The sequence below is a fragment of the Pseudophryne corroboree genome, chromosome 1 (assembly GCF_028390025.1).
Source record: "Pseudophryne corroboree isolate aPseCor3 chromosome 1, aPseCor3.hap2, whole genome shotgun sequence".
NCBI classification, from domain to species: Eukaryota; Metazoa; Chordata; class Amphibia; order Anura; family Myobatrachidae; genus Pseudophryne; species Pseudophryne corroboree.
In genome coordinates, this window is record NC_086444.1 from 438,414,396 (window position 1) to 438,435,857 (window position 21,462).

General features: G+C 45.1%; 1 protein-coding gene across 3 annotated transcripts in view; it reads right to left on the reverse strand.

The window, feature by feature from the left end:
- Nucleotides 1-16,089: 16,089 nt before the first annotated feature.
- The window catches only part of RAB2B (RAB2B, member RAS oncogene family), a 114,292-nt gene continuing 108,919 nt past the window's right edge, over nt 16,090-21,462 (reverse strand). For all 3 annotated transcript variants that reach the window (XM_063913520.1, XM_063913522.1, XM_063913521.1), the window contains exons 6-8: nt 18,553-18,664; nt 17,722-17,790; nt 16,090-17,642 (exon numbers count right to left, since the gene is read on the reverse strand). In XM_063913520.1, the coding sequence (XP_063769590.1) occupies nt 17,541-17,642; nt 17,722-17,790; nt 18,553-18,664 (283 nt within the window). In that variant the 3' untranslated portion in view covers nt 16,090-17,540. The remainder of the gene's footprint in view (nt 17,643-17,721; nt 17,791-18,552; nt 18,665-21,462) is intronic.

The following is a 21,462-nucleotide window of genomic DNA, read 5'->3' on the forward strand; positions in this document are numbered from 1 at the left end:
TAGCTTCTTAGGAATTACCAATTTCTTATCAGGGGAAGCCCACGCTTCTTCACACACTTCCTTTAATTCATCTGACGGGGGAAAAACTACAGGTAGTTTTTTCTCCCCAAACATAATACCCTTTTTTGTGGTACCTGGATGTAAATCAGAAATATTTAACACCTCTTTCATTGCCTCAATCATGCAGTGAATGGCCTTAACGGGCATTAAATTTGACTCATCGTCGTCGACACTGGTGTCAGTATCCGTATCGACATCTACTTGTGCCACCTGAGATAACGGGCGTTTCAGAGCCCCTGATGACTTTTGAGACACCTGGACAGGCACGAGCTGAAGACTCGGCTGTCCCACAGTCGGCATGTCGTCAAATTTTTTATGTAAGGAGTCTATACGTGCACTCATTTCCTGCCATAATACCATCCACTCAGGTGTCTGACCCCCAGGGGGTGACATCCCTGCTAAAGGCATCTGCTCCCCCTCCACATCATTATCCTCCTCAAACATGTCGACACAGCCGTACCGACACACTCCACACACACAGGGAATGCTCAAATAGAGGACAGGACCCACAAAAGCCCTTTGGGGGGACAGAGTAAGAGTATGCCAGCACACACCAGACCGCTAGATATATACAGGGACTAACTGAGTTATGTCCCTAATAGCTGCTTTTTATATAATATACTGTATACAGTGCCAATTTTAATGCCCCCCCTCTCTTTTCCCTCTTACTGTACTGTAGAATTGCAGGGAAGAGCCAGGGAGCTTCCTTCCAGCCGAGCTGTGAGGGAAAAATGGCGCCAGTGTGCTGAGGAGATAGGCTCCGCCCCTTTTTCGCGGCCTATTCTCCCGCTTTTTATGGGATTCTGGCAGGGGTATTTTCCTCACATATAGCCCCAGGGGCTATATATTGAGGTATTTTAGCCAGCCAAGGTGTTTTTATTGCTGCCTCAGGGCGCCCCCCCCCCCAGCGCCCTGCACCCTCAGTGACCGGAGTGTGAAGTGTGTATGAGGAGCAATGGCGCACAGCTGCAGTGCTGTGCGCTACCTTGGTGAAGACAGGATGTCTTCATGCCGCCGATTTTCCGGACCATCTTCTTGCTTCTGGCTCTGTAAGGGGGACGGCGGCGCGGCTCCGGGACCGAACATCAAGGCTGGGCCTGCGGTCGATCCCTCTGGAGCTAATGGTGTCCAGTAGCCTAAGAAGCCCAATCTGGCTGCAAGCAGGCGAGTTCGCTTCTTCTCCCCTTAGTCCCTCGCTGCAGTGAGCCTGTTGCCAGCAGGTCTCACTGAAAATAACAAATTCTAAGACTATAACTTTCTAAGAGCTCAGGAGAGCCCCTAGTGTGCATCCAACCTCGGCCGGGCACGAAATCTAACTGAGGCTTGGAGGAGGGTCATGGTGGGAGGAGCCAGTGCACACCAGGTAGTCTAAGATCTTTCTAGAGTGCCCAGCCTCCTTCGGAGCCCGCTATTCCCCATGGTCCTTACGGAGTTCCCAGCATCCACTAGGACGTTAGAGAAATGTCCGTTCCTTTTTTAGTACTAACTGGACATCAGTTATGGCAGACTTATAAGGTTTAGAAACTGATTGCACAGTCCCAATAAGAAATTGTTACCGCTTCTTAAACCGCTGGAGGGAGAAAGTCCCATGAGAAGATTCTTCAATTAGGAGCTTAGTGGCATGATCTCAATCCTCACCAGTGTGCGGAGCTTTGCTTGCGGAATGGGTCCTTGAAGAGCCTGTTATGTCCACCAAATGGTTGAAACTGAACGTCCAGTATGGTCCGGGTACTTGTTCTGTAGCAAATGGTCGGTGATCAGGGTGGCACCTGACGCGTTTCAAAGGTCTCTTCAAGGACCCATTCCGCAAGCAAAGCTCCGCACACTGGTGAGGATTGAGATCATGCCACTAAGCTCCTAATTGAAGAATCTTCTCATGGGACTTTCTCCCTCCAGCGGTTTAAGAAGCGGTAACAATTTCTTATTGAGACTGTGCAATCAGTTTCTAAGCATTATAAGTCTGCCATAACTGATGTCCAGTTAGTACTAAAAAGAAACGGACATTTTTGTTTCTATTAATTTTGCCGGTGATCATATTGACTTTCAATTCATATTTTATGAGAGTTTTAAATAAATGTTTGAACCTGTTTTCACCCAATCCATCTCATTTTGTTAACAATCGAATTCAGCGCTGCTATTTTTTCTTCTTTTGTGTAAGATGCAATGGCTGGCCTGAGCAGCGTACCTGTGGTGACATAAATGGATTTCAATGTAGTTTCCTGCCTACTATCCGAAGGATCCTTAAGGGCTGCAGTGTCAGGGGACGGAAGAGCCACCTTTTTGGACAACGGTGCTAGAGCCTTGTCCACAATGGGGGATGACTCCCACTTTTCCCTATCCCCCGTGGGAAACTGATACGTCACCTGAATCCTTTTAGGAATCTAAAACTTTTTATCAGGATTTTCCCAAACCTTTTCAAATAGTGTTCAGTTCATGAGAGGGAGGAAACGTTACCTCAGGTTTCTTTCCCTTATACATACAGACCCTTTTATCAGGAACAAGAGGGTCTTCCGAGATATGTAATACGTCTTTTATCGCCACAATCATGTACCGAATGCTCTTTGCCAATTTTGGATCTAATCTGGTATCACTGTAGTCGACACTGGAGTCAGAGTCCGTGTCGGTATCTGTGTCTGCCAACTGAGCAAACGATCGCTTTTGTGACCCCGAGTGGGCCTGGACTTGTAACAACACATCCTCCACAGATTTCTTCCATGCCTGGTTCTGAGACTCAGATTTATCCAATCTCTTTATTAATAAGAGCCACATTTGCATTCAAAGCATTCCATACATTTACCCAATCAGGAGTCGGCGGTGCCGACAGGGTCTCTTCCACAGCCGCTTGTGTCCCTAATACAGTCTCCTCCTGGGAAGAGCACTCTACCTCAGACATGCCGACACACGTGTATTCACCACTCACAAACACACTGGGCATATAGGGGACAGACCCACCTAAAGTCTGACAGAGAGACACAGAGAGAGTTTGCCAGCTCACAACCCAGCGCTTCACCAACGGTTCTGACAACACTACACAATGCCTCAGACCTGCAGCGCTTTTATAACACACATATATTGCACCAAATTTACTGTCCGCACCCCGTTTTTCACCCTGATACTTATGCAGCAGTGTGAGGAAGGATCAGCGTCTCTTCAGCCTGTTGTAGAGAAAATGGCGCTGTTGTGAGCTGTGAGGGCTAAGCTCCGCCCCCGTAATGGCACGCTTCAGTCCCACTATTTTTAAATAAATATTTATACTGGCGGGGGTTAGGACAGTGCCCCGGGCACTATGTCCCCTATAGCCAGTCTCCTTTGAGGTTTATATGCTGCCCAGAATGCCCGCCCCCCCGCCTGCACCCTGTAGTGCCGCTGTGTAGTGGGAGCATGGCGCGCAGCGTGCAATCGCTGTGCGGTACCTCAGAAGACGTCACTGAAGTCTTCTTTGCTTCTTCTACTCACCTGTCTTCTGACTTCTGGCTCTGCAAGGGGGGTGACGGCCGGCTCTGGGAACGAGCATCTAGGCGTACCTAGCGATCAGACCCTCAGGAGCTAATGGTGTCCTGCAGCCAAGAAGCAGATCCTTTAAACTCACTAGAAGTAGGTCTGACTTCTCTCCCCTAAGTCCCACGAAGCAGGGAGTCTGTTGCCAGCAGTTCTCCCTGAAAATAAAAAACCTAATAAAAGTATTTTCTCGAGAAACTCTGTAGAGCTCCTCAGTGTGCATCCAGTCTGCCTGGGCACAATTCTAAAACTGTGTCTGGAGGAGGGGCATAGAGGGAGGAGCCAGTTCACACCCATTCAAAGTCTTAAAGTGCCCATGTCTCCTGCGGATCCCGTCTATCCTCCATGGTTCTTATGGTTACCCCAGCATCCTCTAGGACGTATGAGAAAACTCATTTGCTACTGCTTACACATGTAGACTGTAAGCAAGAATGAGGAACACTGACTGCTAGGGTTGCCCTATGGACACACAGACTAGCCATAGCGACGCTGGCACCATGATTCTCTACGTACATGATCACAGATGTCGGCAGAAACACACCCCGAAAACGGCCATGTCACAAACGGATTTTTTACTACCACTCCCCAGTACCTCTCCCAAAAGGTCCCTCCCTGTCAAACAGCCTACTGTAAAATCTCAGTGCGATCACTGCGCATATGCAGTTTGCAGATAATTGCTCACTTCCGTGAACACTAGGGTGGCCAATCCGGGGCCATTTTTTTCAATCCCGGTAATCGACCTGCTGCAAGGAGGTGAGGTGCGGGCCAGTGCACGCTCTGAGGCCCGAGCGGCAGGCGGCTGGTTGTGCAGACTGACCTTTGACTTCACGTCACGCTGCACAGTGTGCACAGCCAGCGGCAGGGGGAGCCGGGCAGCGTCTGAGCCTCCTGAGGCTGCTCAACGCTGCCCATCATTGAAAAAAAAAAGGGGTTTCCAAATCCCAAAATCCTATGGATTGGAATTCCCAATCTCGGGATTAAATCACAGATAATTTTTGGCCAAAATCCATTTACTACAATGAATTAACTGAGAAACCATCTTATTTGGAAAAGTCAGAAATGCATGATTATTAAGAAACATTTGATTTAACTTCAACAGAAGGAGAGGAGATGGTGGTCAGAGAGAAGGGAGAGTTGGAGAAGTCAGATAAAGCACATAGATGGAAGAAGACAAGGTCAAGTGAGAGGCAGAGACATTGTGTGGGTGAAGAGGTCCATTGAGAAAGGCCAAAAGAGGAGAGGGCAAGAAGTTTGGTGGAAGCTGGGGTTATGTTAATGTCACATAGGATGAGGGAAGAATGGTCAGAGGAGAGGTAGTGGGGAAGCCAGATAGCAAAAATAGGATTTTCTCTTAGTCCATAGAGGATGCTGGGGATGCTTCAAGAACCATGGGGTATAGACGGGATCCGCAGGAGACATGGGCACACTACAAGACTTTAAATGGGTGTGAACTGGCTCCTCCCTCTATGCCCCTCCCCCAGACTCCAGTTATAGGAACTGTGCCCATGGAGACGGACATTTAGAGGAAAAGGATTTAATTATTTTAAACTAAGGTGAGATAAATACCAGCTCACACCTTAAACACGCCGTACAACATGGCATTCAACAACAACAACGCATGCAACGGCATGACCAACAACAGTCACAGATTGACTGAACTCAACGCAACATGAGCGTATCTATAACCAAACTGCAGATACAGCCCGCACAGGGACGGGCACCCAGCATCCTCTACGGACTAAGAGAAAAGGATTTACCGGTAGGTATTAAAATCCTATTTTCTCATACGTCCTAGAGGATGCTGGGGATGCTTCAAGAACCATGGGGTTTATACCAAAGCTCTAGAACGGGCGGGAGAGTGCGGATGACTCTGCAGCACCGATTGACTAAACAAGAGGTCCTCCTCAGCTAGGGTATCAAACTTGTAAAACCTTGAAAAGGTGTTTGATCCCGACCAAGTAGCAGCTCGGCAAAGTTGTAACGCCGAGACCCCTCGAGCAGCCGCCCAGGAGGAGCCCACCTTTCTGGTAGAATGGGCCCTCACCGATTCAGCCTGATGAATCGTATTACAAATTTAGCGCGCAATAGTCTGCTTAGAAGCAGGAGCCCCAATCTTGTTGGGAGCCCACAGGACAAACAGAGCCTCTGTTTTCCTAATCTGAGCCGTTCTGGCGACATAGATCTTCAAAGCTCTGACCACATCGAGAGACTTTGATTCCGCCAAGGCATCAGTAGCCACTGGCACCACAATAGGCTGGTTCACGTGAAATGATGAAACCACTTTTGGTAGAAATTGCTGACGAGTTCTCAACTCCGCTCTATCAGCATGGAATATTAAATAGGGGCTTTTGTGATGTGTAGCACGCCTTTCACGAAGGTCTGAACTTCTGGAAGGGAGGCCAAGTCTTTCTGAAAAAAGATCGACAAGGCCAAAATCTGTACTTTAATGGAGCCTAACTTTAGGCCCGCATCCACACCTGCTTGCAAAAAATGGAGCAAACGCCCCAGTTGAAATTCTTCCGTAGGAGCCTTCTTGGATTCACATCAAGACACATTTTCTCCAAATACGGTGGTAATGATTTGCCGTTACTTCTTTTCTAGCCTGACGAAGTGTGGGAATGACTTCACTGGGAATACGCTTTCGGGCTAGGATTTGGCATTCAACCGACACGCCATCAAACGCAGCCGCGGTAAGTCTTAATACACGCACGGCCCCTGTTGCAACAGGTCCTCCCAAAGAGGAAGAGTCCAGGTATCTTCTATGAGCAACTCCTGAAGATCTGGATACCAGGGCCTTCTTGGCCAATCCGGAACAATGAGTATCGCCTGAACCCTTGTTCTTCTTATAATTTTTATCACCTTTGGAATGAGTGGAAGTGGAGGGAACACATATACTGACGGAAACACCCACGGTGTCACTAGGGCGTCCACCGCTATCGCTTGAGGGTCCCTTGACCTGGAACAATATCTCTGAAGTTTCTTGTTGAGGCGGGACGCCATCATGTCCACTTGAGGAATTCTCCAACGACTTGTCACTTCAGCAAAGACCTCTCGATGAAGACCCCACTCTCCTGGATGGAGATCGTGTCTGCTGAGGAAGTCTGCTTCCCAGTTGTCCACTCCTGGAATGAAGACTGCTGACAGAGGGCTGGCATGTCTTTCCGCCCAGCGAAAAATCTTCATGGCCTCGGCCATCGCCGCTCTGCTCCTTGTTCCACCCTAGCGGTTTATGTACGCCACTGCTGTCACGTTGTCTGACTGAATCAAGACAGGCAGACCTCGAAGAAGAAGTTCTGTTTGCAGAATGCAGTTGTAAATGGCCCTTAATTCCAGAATGTTTATGTGTAGACAAGCTTCCTGGCTTGACCACTTTCCCTGAAAATTTCTTCCCTGTGTGACTGCTCCCCAGCCTCGGAGGCTTGCATCTGTTGTCACCAGGATCCAATCCTGAATCCCGAACCTGCGTCCCTCCAGAAGGTGAGAACTGTGCAGCCACCACAGAAGGGAGATTCTGGTCCTGGGAGATAGAATTATTTTCCGGTGCATGTCCAGGTGAGACCCGGACCACTTGTCCAACAGGTCCCACTGAAAAACACTGGCATGGAACCTGCCATACGGAATGGCCTGGTAGGCCGCCACCATCTTCCCCAGCAACCGAATGCATTGAAGATCTGACACCTTTGCTGGTTTCAGAATCTGTTTTACCATGTTCTGTATTTCCAGAGACTTTTCCACTGGAAGAAAAACTCTCTGCAATTCTGTATCCAGAATCATACCCAGGAACGACAGCCGTGTCGTCGGATCCAACTGTGCTTTTGGCAAATTTAGGAGCCAACCATGTTGTTGCAGAATCGTCAGTGAAAGGGCAAAATTTTTCAGCAATTGCTCCTTGGATCTCGCCTTTATGAGGAGATCGTCCAAGTACGGGATAATTGTGATTCCCTGCTTGCGCAGGAGAACCATCATTTCCGCCATTACTTTGGTGAAAATCCTCGGAGCCGTGGACAGACCAAACGGCAACGTCTGAAATTGGTAATGACAATCCTGAACAGCAAACCTCAGGTAAGCCTGATGTGGAGGATATATGTAGACGTGCAAGTAGGCATCCTTTATGTCGACCGACACCATAAAATCCCCCTCCTCCAGACTGGAGATCACTGCTCGGAGAGATTCCATCTTGAATTTGAATTTTTTTAGAAAGAAATTGAGGGATTTTAGGTTCAGAATCGGTCTGACTGAGCCATCCGGCTTCGGGACCACGAACAGGCTCGAATAAAAACCTTCCCCCTGTTGTGACGGGGGTACCCTGACAATTACATGATTTTGACACAACTTTAGTATCGCAGCGCATACTACCTCCCTTTCTATAAGAGAAGCTGGCAAGGCCAATTTGAAAAATCGGAGAGGGGGCACGTCTTGAAACTCTAATCTGTATCCTTGGGTTACTATTTCTAGTATCCAAGGATCCAGGTCCGAGTGCACCCAGACCTGACTGAAAAGTCTGAGACAAGCCCCCACCGGTGCGGACTCCCGCAGAGAAGCCCCAGCGGCATGCGGTTGATTTGGTAGAAGCCGGAGAGGACTTCTGCTCTTGGGAACTTGCCACAGCCTGTGACCTTTTTCCCCTTCCTCTTCCTCTCGCAGCAAGGAAGGAGGACCCTCGTCCTTTTTTGAATTTATTGGGCCGAAAGGACGGCATCTGATAGTGAGGCATTTTCTTCTGCTGTGCAGGAACATAAGGTAAAAATGACGACTTACCCGCGGTAGCCGTAGACACCAGGTCAGTGAGGCCATCACCAAACAGGACACTACCGTTAAACGGTAACGACTCCATCGCCTTCTTAGAGTCAGCATCAGCATTCCATTGATGTATCCACAATGCTCTCCTTGCTGAGACTGCCATGGCATTGGCCCTTGATCCCAAAAGGCCAATATCCCTTACAGCTTCTTTTAAATATGCTGCAGCATCCCTGATATGACCCAGAGTCAAAAGCACACTATCCCTGTCTAGGGTATCTATCTCAGATGACAAGTTATCTGCCCACTTTTCAATAGCGCTACTCACCAATGCCGAAGCAACGGCAGGCCTGAGTAGCGACCCTGTAGTGACATAAATGGATTTTAGTGTATTTTCCTGCTTACAATCCGCAGGATCTTTTAGGGCTGCCGTGTCAGGAGACGGAAGCGCCACCTTTTTGGATAGACGCGATTAAGCTTTGTCTACCGTGGGGGTTGACTCCCACTTTTCCCTGTCCCCAAATGGAAACGGATATGCCACTGGAATTCTTTTGGGAACCTGTATCTTCTTGTCAGAATTTTCCCAAGCCTTTTCAAAAAGCGCGTTCAGTTCATGAGAGGGAGGAAACATTACCTCAGGTTTCTTTCCTTTATATATACAGACCCTTGTATCAGGGACAGCAGGGTCCTCTGTTATATGTAACACATCTTTTATTGCCACAATCATGTACTGAATGCTCTTACCCAGTTTTGGATTTAATCTGGCATCACTATAGTCGACACTGGAATCAGAGTCTGTGTCAGTATCTGTATCAGCTATCTGGGTAAATGCACGTTTCTGTGACCCCGAAGGGGTCTGAGCTTGTGCCAAAGCAACCTCTATGGATTTCTTCCATGTCTGGTTCTTAGACTCAGATCTATCAAATCTCTTAGTCAACCGAGTCACATTTGCATTTAAAACACTCAACATATTTACCCAATCATCTGTCGGCGGTGCCGACACTGTCACTCTCACAGTATTTTCTGTCCCCACTCCAGCCTCCTCCTGGGAAGAGCACTCAGCCTCAGACATGTCAATACACACGTACCGACACCCACAACCACACTGGGGCTATAGGAGACAGACCCACAACAAAGCCCGTAAGAGAGACACAGAGGGAGTTCTGCCAGCTCACAACCCAGCGCCTATCCTGGTACTGAAGCGAGTAAAAAGACCGCCCAGACCTGTTAGCGCTTTACACATATAATAATTAGCACCAAATCACTTGTGCCCCCCCCCCCCCCCCCGTTTTGCACCCTGTTACTTGTACAGTAGTGTGGGAGGCCAGGCTCAGCGTCTCTGCAGCTTCTGTGAAGAGAAAATGGCGCTGGTCAGAGCTGTAAGGGCTAAGCCACGCCCCCTTAATTGCGCGTTTCAGTCCCGCTTAAATGTAATATTTTTATACTGGCAGGGGCCCGTAACTAGTGCCTAGGCACTGTTTTTACTTCTGCCAGTGCTGTTTGAGGGTCCAATGCTGTCCAGGGCGACCCCCCCCTGCGCCCTGCAGTGCTGTACATATGTGGGAGCATGGCGCGCAGCGCGACCGCTGCGCGGTACCTCAAACGCCACCTTCTGCCGTCACTGAAGTCTTCTGATCTTCCTATACTCACCCGTCTTCTGGCTCTGTGAGGGGGGTGACGGTGCGGGTCCGGGAACAAGCAGCTAGGCGCACCAAGTGATCGAACCCTCTGGAGCTAATGGTGTCCAGCAGCCTAAGAAGCAGAGCCTTTGAACTCAGAAAAGTAGGTCTGCTTCTCTCCCCTCAGTCCCACGATGCAGGGAGCCTGCTGCCAGCAGGTCTTCCTGAAAATAACAAACCTAAGTCTTTTTTCTGAGAAACTCCGGAGAGCTCCTCAGTGTGCACCCAGTCTCACTGGGCACAGAATCTAACTAGAGTCTAAGGGAGGGGCATAGAGGGAGGAGCCAGTTCACACCCATTCAAAGTCTTGTAGTGTGCCCATGTCTCCTGCGGATCCCGTCTATACCCCATGGTTCTTGAAGCATCCCCAGCATCCTTTAGGACGTATGAGAAATTGGCAAGGATTAGGGAAACAGGGCAATGGAGACAGTAGATGACTGAGACATGTGGATGAATGGGTAGAAGGGACAGATAGAGTTGACTTCAAAGGTTAAGAAAGGTACAGCGGGGGGATAGGAGGATGCCCTGGACAATCATCAGGTCTGATGGAAAGGGCGAAGGAGAGACCCACCCATAGAAGAGAGTAGTGGGGGATGCAGTGTCAGTGGAAAAAAGCCAGGTTTTAGTGACAGCAAGAATGCTGAGAGTTGTATATAAACTTGGTCATGTATAGCAGGCAGTTTGTTACGGATGGATCTGGAATTCCAGAGGGCACAGAAAAAGGAAAGTGGGGAAATATGGATGAGATTGGCAGGGCAGCTGATGTATGACAGTGGGCTGGGTCTGGGATGGAGATGAGGCCGGCAGGGGAGAATGGGTATTGGGCAGGAGCGAAGAGATATGAAGACAGTAAATATTAGTGGAAAAGTGATAAGTAGAAGGCAGAAAATACAGCAAAAAAATAATACAATTCAAGCACAATCAGAGTTGGCACTCAATAGCAAGCTAGATGTGTACAGTAGATACAGTGCAGTTAAATTGCAAAGTGAAGGTAAAAAGAACTGTGCAGGTAAGATTACACAGTGTATTGTTAAGAGGAATATTCAGGAGCAGTTATGAGTGCAGGAATAAAATACTAAAGATAAAAGCGGATGTGTGTGAAGATATAGTAAAAAGCGATGGCTATGCGGACAGGGATTTTAAAGATATAAGGGCAAATTGATCTTTGTATAGAAATTATGTAATCAGAGATGCTCTGATAAACAAAAAAATCAATCACTAAAAGCAGCATGTAAGGTGGTAACTTCATGTAATATCCAAGTAGGGAGTTCAGTAAGGAGTGTCCAGGGTATGCAGACAGAAGGTGATTGAAGTGGAGAGTCCGCTAACTTGGTTGAAAAGTAATCCTTCAGAAGCTGAGTTGGCTGATAGACTGTTCTTTTGTTTTCTTCCTGTTTAACTCTGGTCTAACTCAGAAAAGATGCTTAAAATAGGATTACACTTTTAAAATATACACTTAGAAAATGTACATCAAGCAGCCTATTCGGAATGCAGAATATGGAACATATGAATTCTCTACACGTGCTGATCCCAGGCCCCCAGTGGAACAAGCTGCGCCGCAAACACCAGTGACCCCTTCTAGAGATGTAGTAGTAGCGCTCAGCAATATCTTGAAATGCGGATATGGGGCCTAATTCAGATCTGATCACTGGGCTGCTAATTTTGCTGTCCTGAGATCAGATAGTTGCCGCCTACAGGGGGAGTATATATTCGCCGTGCAAGTGTGCGATCACATGTGTAGCTGAGCTGCAAAAATTCTGTGTGATCAGTCTTTGCGCAGCCCAGGACTTACTCTTCCAGTGCGAATGAATCAGGCTGATCGGGGCTGGAGCTGACGTCAGACACCAATCCCTGAAAACGCTTGGCAACACCTGTGTTTTCCTTAACACTCCCAGTAAAACGCTCAGGAGTTCTGTCTGCCACCATGAAATTTAAGTCTCTACCTAGTTTTATGTGCCAAGTCCTCAGTGTCCTCTATACACCATTGTTAGCAATGTTTCCAAGATAGCATGCCAGAGAAACAAAAATAGAACGTTGAGCTACACTGAAGTCCCTTTCAGACATATTATCCAGCTTCAACCTAGCTTGGACCTGGGACACACAGCACAGGTTGGAGATGAGAGTTCCCCTTTTCACACATTAATGACCCGAGTTATTCCTGGGTCGTCGCCCTTCACACTGGACATGGGTCTTCTGGCATTCAGTGGGCGCTTGGAGATTATCTCATCTCCAAGTACTACGGTCCCCGGCCAATCAATTTCTTTTAGGTGTTACCCAGATCATCAAGACCAGAGTCACACCTTTGCCGCCCTAGGCCAGGTTGTCTAACCAGGCTGCAAGTCCTGGGAAAAAGCCTGCTAGCGATGTGCGTTCACGTGCAAAAACCTAGGTTTTAGGCTTATGTCTGAAATGGGTATTAGTGTCCGATCATCAGCAGAACATTTCGGGGCTAATCGAAAGTCTGAGCATTAGTTGAGAGAGCTTGGGCTTTACGTTGAGTCAGGTTGCAAAATACAGTATATACTTGAATGTTTCCCACTTATGTATCTAACCTTTCATAAAGGAAAGATAGTTTTAAATACAGCTCCAAAAGACTATTTATGGGACCTTCATTACTTACTAAAAATGTATGTAAATCTAGAAGTAAATCGATGAACAACACTAAGAAGTTCAAACACAACAAAATAAATAATCAAAACTGTTTTTCTCCTAATGACAATCAGCACAATTAATAATACATTAAATGTTTATTTACATAAAGCAAGTATACCAGTTATAACAAAGGTTCCTAGACTCTGCCATTACAGCCCAGATTTTAAGGATATCCATGCTTGAGCCCAGATGGTTAAATCAAATTGACTGAAGAACTAATTAAGTCACATGTTCAAGCATGGCTATCCCTAAAATCTGGACTATAATGGAGAAGTTTGGGAACCTCCGAGTTATCGTAAGCCTTCAGTTTTATTTACTGCCATGGATCATCTAATATAAAACTAAAAAGCACTATTGCAAACAAGATTTTAGCTTTAAGCCAAATTTCTTATACATAGTCAGAGCTTCTGTCACAATTCGGGCATTTAGGGGGTAATCCCAAATTGATCACAGCAGGAATTTTGTTAGCAATTGGGCAAAACCATGTGCAGTGCAGGGGAGGCAGATATAACATGTGTAGAGAGAGTAAGATTTGGGTGGGTTATTTTGTTTCTGTGCAGGGTAAATACTGGCTGCTTTATTTTTACACTGCAATTTAGATTGCAGATTGAACACACCACACCCAAATCTAACTCTCTCTGCACATGTTATATCTGCCTCCCCTGCAGTGCACATGGTTTTGCCCAATTGCTAACAAAATTCCTGCTGCGATCAACTTGGAATTACCCCCTTAGTGCCTTATTCAGCTTCAGTTGCAGTTTTGCTAATATAGCAAAACTGCTACTGCTATCAGTCGTATGCTGGGGGCCACTCCGCATGCTAATGGTGGGCAGCGATGCGATCGCAATTCAATTGCTCGCTAAATAAGTGAAGCCCCCCTCCCTCCCCAATCCTGGCTGCCAAGGCAGTCGGGCAGTCACCATTTTCCTGTTTGCAGTGGCCGCCCCAAACCCGCCCCCGTTTCAGATGTCATGCCCCTGCAATGCCGTGTCGTTGCCCCAGGAATGCCTCTGCCTGTCAATCATTAGCGATGTGACCTGAATAAGGTCCTTAGTCTTTCATACCCTGTCAGGCGGTGCTTCCTTAAAGCGAGCCATCCTGTTCCAGACAGATGTAAGTGCTTCTCTAAGGTACTTGGGCACAGCCATGATGGTTCTGATCGGCTGAGCACCAGTATCCAGTCACTGTCTGCTGAGCTCACATGACTGCTTCCTCCTATTCTATTCTTCCTACACCTGACACTAGCACACAATCAGAACAACATGGAACATTGATCTTATGTGTGCTTACTCTCCAGTGTTTTCCTTCGGTCTCCAATCTGCTGCCTGAACCTGCGCTAGCCGCTTCCATTCTGCTATGAAGCAGTTAGCTTCATCCTGCAGCTCACCGCTATTGTCAGTGTCCAGCCTGCATTAGCTCAGCCTGTGTTCTGTGCTACTGTTCTCCTCCAGTCCGAATGCGGTTTCACCTGCTATACTCCTCCAGTTCAAGTCCAGTTTCACCAGCTGTACCTCTCTGGTTCAATTCCGGTTCAAGCCTGCTTCAGTCTGTGTCCTCCATTCTGGGTCTAGCCTGCTACCTACACTTCGGTTAGAGTCCAACGGTACCTGAGCTATTGCCACAGAATCCTGAGGTATCCAAATTTATCATTGACTGTTATAGTGCTTTCTAGTGCCAAGTCAGCAGTCTACTTTCAGTGAGTGACATCAAGCATGTCTTCTTTGTTACAACTGACCTGCTCATGACAGGTTCAAGTGGGCTGTGTTGTTAATACGTCAGTTAGTGCTACTGCTCAGTGAGTTCTACATCGCTTCACAATTTTCTCAGCATCACAGTTCCAAAACAGTCTCTGGGAATCTTTGCTCAGTGTACCATCAATGGTGGTTATGTTATGAAGGTCTTCTCATTGAGTGCTGGGGTTCGTGCCGAGTATCCACTGGGGTGGTTGACTCTGGGTTTTGGGAATTGGTTATTGAATATATCCATGAGGCTCCAGTCTGTTATCCGGGTTGTGCCATTTCTAGTGGAGTACAGGCGGGCTATTGATTATCTGTTTTATTCCCTGTTCTGTTCCTGAGTTCTCAAGTACTGGTTCCACACCCACAGTCCTGAGGTTCAGGTCTGTGGCTTAGTTCCTCTCAATTGGTTTAAGGTGTAAGCAGGGGGTTTCCAGTGAGCGCTGACCTCTCTGATGACACTAGGTCACTTCCTATGCTTGTGGCTTATCTATGAGTGTCTGATGCAAGCAACACTGTAATCGAGGATGAGTGTAAGTCTAGTCCACGGATCTGGACTCATATCTGATCCCCAAATCTGTGACAGCTAGTATATTAGATTAATGAAAATATAATTTTATATTTATGCCTTTAAATCCAGTGGTGTATCTTTCATGAGCACACAGTGTGCCACCCTCCTCCTTATACATCTGTTGGTGCCATCTTTTTGGTGATTTATTAGGAAAGATGGCTCCAACCAGGATCTAGCAAAGACTCTGGCACTGAACTATATAGCCGAAAATGGTATTACTTTTAGGCAGCCATAAATGAATATAGTAATTAACATAATATTCATATATAATAATTTGGGTTATGCGAGACTACTCATGTGGCTATGCTAATCTCATATTAAATCAATGTTGCTCCACAAAAGTAATACTGTAGCCAGCAGAGAAGCCACTGAAATCATGTTGCGGATTGTCTGTAACAAATGAACCCGTTCTTTCAATTAGAAAACCTGTTTTTTCATTTCCTCAGATAATTTGAAAATATGGTTATGAATTTTTATTTATTGCAAGCTTCTATTAATTGAATAGCAATGAAATGGTGTGGAAAAGGCTAACAACTTTCATTGTCATTCTTTTTTATTATTTCTTAATTTACTGATGAAAAAGAAAAACACACATCCTAAAGCTCATGCCATTATCACTTTGTTAACTATCCAAAGAAAGTAAAATGATTTAGTAGTAGAGATGACCTAGGGCATTATGTAATAGGATCCGAGTTTGCCGGAGGTGCGGGATACCGGCCAATCTCTGACTTTTTTTTAAAGCGGCAATCATTTACAAGGCATGGTTTTGACTTGTAAAAGATCGCCGTTTTAAAAAAATGTCCAAGATTGGTCGGCATACCGCACCTCCGCCAAATTCAGACCCTATTACATATGCCCCCAGCTGTCCAAAGATGGCAGGAGCTTTTGTACTGTAAGTGTTATATGCACTAAAAGTGTAAACAGATATGAAAATATAAGATAGGGGTTACATTTGCATAGTCTATTTTGTAGTTACAAAAAAAAAAAAAAAAATTGAAATAAGATATAATTTCCTTTTTTACAACAGTAAAGTTAAAAATCTATTGGTATTAACCTGCCTGAACAACAGTAGAAAGATTTTCATCCCATGTACTGCATTACCAATTATAAGATAGCATCTACATACTTATTTGAAAAAAAATGAAAAAAATTACAATTTATCATGGGAAAAAGTTTATTAACACATTCATTGGCAACCAGAAAACAAACAAATAAAGTGCTATATACTTTATGGTATATTCTGGTGACTACCGACAGGCATTAACGTGCTAAAACATAAATTAAAATGATGTACATAAGGACTACATAAAAAATAAAATAAATAAAAAATAACATCAAATTAAACAAAACAGCGCAGTCTGAAAAAGATATAATCAAAACGTTTTTAAAAAAAACAATTTTTCAATTTGTATTTAAATACAATAAATAAAGAAATAAATACATAAATAAGACCCTTAGTTTGAAGGCAAGCTGAATTTCCATGCTGTGTGTACCAGGGGATCACACCACTGTTTCTTTTGAGTTCAATTCACCTTATTAGAAATGATCACCAAAAAGTGAGTACAAATTTGCCAATCTGCTACCAGACACTAGTCAGCTACCTTGCCAACAGGGAGTACCATTATCTAATGTCATTATTATTTACCTCTAAAATTCCACGTTATATGGGAAAAATAATGTAATGCAGTGGTTTATATGGCATCATTTAATTATGCGGTAAGACACATGATTTGCTTCTATTTGTCCACATATTTTATGATTGGCAGCCACAAGCTCTGGTTTTGCCTATTACATTGACAATAAATCTGAATTGGTCCTGGACCACCAATCCAAGGCACCCCTGCAAGTGTTCTGAGGCACCCCAGGATGCCTAGGGACATAGTTTGGGAACCACAGATGAAATGTAAACAGATTTCTCCTCATTTGTTCTAGAACACTGTATTGATATCTTAGACCTTCATAAACAAAGATATTAATTTTTGCTACATTAAGCAGAATGAAATGACAAAATAATTTTTTTAAAAAAAGGAATCCCTTTTGAGTGTGCAATAAACATATTAGGATTACCTAAAGGATAAATAAAAAGGGGCAGACTAAATGGGCCAAGTGGTTCTTATCTGCTGTCAAATTCTGTTTCTATGTTATATTCAATTAGTGCCAAATTTTCTAAGTTAGAAAATCAGCACTAATTCGAACTGTGTGTATTCAATAGCGGGCGGTTTTGAATCCATTTTCGCCCATGCCTTTGTTTGTTTTTCTGTTGAATTGGGTGAAAACGGATCCAAAAACTGTCAAACGCCCACAAATTCGACAAAACACGTGGATTGGCGGCAAATTCGCAGAGCCATATGGCTTTCACCCATGTCGGTTTTTCGACCAGGCGAAAAAACGGCATGGGCATTGAATAGGTCAAATGTAAATTCGACCTAAAAATGGGCGAAAAGTGCAGTTTTTTCGACTGGTCAAAAAAACTGCGCAAATTGAACACCCCCCTCAGAGGCCAATTTAAACATGATGAGAATGACAGGAGACTAAAATAGGGAAGAGGTGCAAATATATGGCGAGCCAGAAGTTGGACCTTTTTCATATTTGACCGTTTTATCTTGTTCAGCAACATCCAGATGAACTTCTCCCTTCCACCTGGCTTTGCCGTGCGCCCCCTAGTGGCTCAGGCAAGGATTGCTGGGGTCCAACTTTGATTCCGTTAGCCTTCGCAAAGAGAAAAAAACAAATTAAGTGCGAAACTGAAGGGCTAAATGATATACAGTGAATATGTTTTCATCATTACCTCATTGTTTACATCAAAGAGCCCCAGCTGGATTTTCTTGTATATCTCTTTGGCAGTGCCAATAAAAGCCTTCGGAAGAGAAGGAATAGTCAGACATTTGCAGAGAACATACTGTTTATAAACATATCATACAGAAAAACATAAATAGGAAAAATACTTTAATGGTCTGATTCACAGATGTATGCAAATGCATTCGCAGCTGGAAATGTGTATGCAGCGGCTGTGCAAAAATCTGCAATGTTGCTGCTGCCTGGATTTATAGAGACGCCCACCGGCGACTTTGGAAATCCCAGCGGGATGTAATGGCGCCCGAGTTTGTTTGTTTTATAGGGGAAATCACTTACAAGGCAAAACCATGCCTGGTAAGTGATTGTCCCTTTAAAAAAAAAAAAAAGTCAGAGTTTGACCATCATCCCGCATGGCCCCGAAATCGGGCGGCATTAACCCCCGCCGGCAGTATCCTTTGCAGAGCAGTTGCTTATTGAAGTTCTGATAAGCCCTGCTGTTTGGGAACATGGCCACAGGAAGTAATATGCAAGAGCCATTGTAACGTAAAACAGGATCACAGGCGCAAGCAGTGACAAGGCACCTGCATTTTTGCCGCCACTCCCCTAAAAGGTTGCAGACTGTCAATCACTTTGCAAATAAATCCTCTCTACACACACAAGACCATCGTGACCCATGCACAGTGCAACTTAGACGCAAGTACAGACTGCCAATAATCGCTCAACTGCGAAACAAAATCGGGGTTGCGAACAATACTGAATCAGGCCCTTAGTACAGTAAGAAACAATGGAAACTGTGATGACAAATAAGAAGTCTTATTCTTACCTCCTCCACATTGGCTGCAGTTTTGGCAGAAGTTTCCATAAATATAAGTCCGTGTTCCCGAGCAAATGCTTCTCCCTCCTCCCTTGAAACATCTCTACGACCCTCAAGGTCACTGAGGAAATAAATGCAAAAGATAGGAAGGCTAGCACAAACTTTATAACAACTCAGTGACATTTATCTTATTGTGCCACATAACAAAATAAAATTCAAACCTGTTTATGGCATATATGCCCAAATCATCTGAAAAGCATAAGCATGGCTACGGTCAATATATTTCACATATATAACGAGACGGTAGATAGAGTTTGATGGAGAAAACATTACAGTTCCATAAATAAACTGGCAATTTTTTTTCTCCAAAAAATGCTCAGAATTTTTTTTTTCTTGAATGAGTGAATTAGGTGAAGAACATATATTTAAACTTACCCAAAATGATTTTAGAAAAATTAAAAAAAAAAAAAAAAATTATATTTGTAAATAATTGGGGTTTCAAACATCGAAACATTGTGACTTTCATTTTAGCAGCCGCACAACCACAAGGTACACACTGGGGAGGAGAGTTTTAATTTATACTTCCTCAGCGGATGCTATTGTTTGTAGCTGCCGGGTTGGGGGGTCTTGCCGCGCTGACCGATCAGCAGTGATCGGCAGCAAGGCAAACACTAGGGGAGGCACCATCTGACAGCAGCAGCGGAGAGTTTCTCTTCCCTGCAGCTGCACATGCTGTGTATCTGATCAGATAAGACACTTGCTGTTGTCGTCACATCTGATGCGACTATGCCAGGCAAGTGGTTAAACAGATGTTCTCAGTAAACACAGCTAGGGAAGAGTTTGGGGCGTTGGGCCCCCTGAGTTAGTGTGGCTGTGCTGCTTTGGGCTGGCACATTATAACTTTTTTAACACTCAATCAAAATTAGATTTTTACTACTATAGCACTTGTTAGCATATTAATACATCTCACCTACCTAACTATTTTTAGTACACAGCTCTCACCTGCTACAAGAAGCTCCTGATGTTCCATATAACTAACACCAAAGTCCATTCCCTTATACTCTGTTCCTACTCAGTGCACTGCTCTGCTTTATCCTGGTTGCTGCTCAGTTGCCGTCGGTGGAGCAATGGCTGCTCTGGAGGTATAAGCTGGGTGCTGCAAGTGTCGTGCCGAACACTAGGTCATCTGACCAGGTAGAGGGAAGGAGCAGCAGCCAGTATATAGCTGTGCATCAAAGATCTTATTAGAGGGTGACCGTCCGAAGTATCAGCAATGCCAATGGATACTGTTTTGAAGATTCTGCATTTGGAAGTGCATTTGGCTGTTATCCTGGTCAGTAACGTACACCAAACTATGTTACCTTTCAGTTGCAACAGCAGGTTGCGGTTACATGTGCAATTACATATAAATAAAACAACACGGTACCCAGGTACCTCCTAGCGCCATTTCAAAACAAGCTCAGAGTTTAATATTTAATCTGTCTGCAGCTCTCTGTTGTCAAAGGGTTCACTTCACCCTTTAAAATAGAGAAATACAAAAACAGAACACAGATCGCACTGACAGATTATAATTAAAATAATTTTATTATTATCCTTTAAAAGATATTATCTCTTTGTAAACCTTTTTAGCTGATAACAGTTATTAGTTCACTAGAATCACAGTGTATGCATATATAATCATTACATCCACATCATTATAGACACAAAGATTCTTTTCATTGATCCTGTAGCTCTGTTCTAATAACATACTTTGTATTTGCTTATAAGTAATTGACAGGTGTTTATAAATTTTAGCAGGCTATTGCTACAAAGTCTCTTATACAGAAGGAGCCTCACTTATCTTAGCTTCTCTGCTGCGCCTAGGTACACCATGGCTTATTAGCATAAACCTTTCATCTATTGTTCTCAGCTGCAATACAATACAGAGAGAACAATACAGCAAGGGATTAAGTCATTCTAGCAGGGGATTAAGTCCGACTCAGTTAATTATATTAAAGGGTTAGATGATCATGGCTCCATCTTTATCAGGCACTCACTGAATGTTAATCATTAGAAAATTTGTATTCAGCTGGGAAGATGTCCAATGTTTGGATAATAAATCACTTAGCAGGCACTAGCACATATTCTTTGCCAGATGTTAGTAATCATGCAAATAACTGAGCAGTTTTTAGTCAAACTTCTCCATGCAAAGCAATTGCTAATTAGAACATGGCCATGTTATTAATTTTCAGCATGTAATTGTTGCCACATCCTCTCTCTGGTGAAGAAGGTATTCATTTGCTCCCGGCTCTGGTGCTCCAACCTTTTACTGAGCCATATCCGGAGGTAAGTAAAGTTCCCAGTTATAAGACAGGATCTGGATACACTCCAACAGCTTGGGTTTACAGATGATTGAGACGCATTTCCGCACCTAAAGAAAATATTGGCGGCTTCCTCAGTCAGAATCTGACTGAGGAAGCCGCCAATATTTTCTTTAGGTGGGAAAACGCGTCTCAATCATCTGTATCTATATATCCAGCAGTGTATGCACTTGTTATAACACAGGAGCTAATTCAGACCTGATCACTGCTGTGCGTTTTCGCACAGCGGGCGATCAGGTCTGAAGTGCACATGCCAGAGATGCGATTAGCATCTCAGCCCAGCTATGGCCTCTGCCTGATTGACAGGCAGAGGCGTTCGCTGGGCGGGCCAGTGGCAGTCTGCCATTTTGGGGGCGTGGTCCAGGTAATGCAGGCGTGCCTAGACCGTGCGGGCTGTGGCGGCTGCGTGACGTCACACAAAGCCGCTGTGACCCGGGACGCGCCAAAAAGTCGCCTACCAGTGCAGCACTGCTGCGCAGGTAGGGACTTACTCGCCGGGTGCGATAGCATCACCTCCGTGCGATGCTATCGCACCCATGCGGCGGGGGGAGGGCCAGAC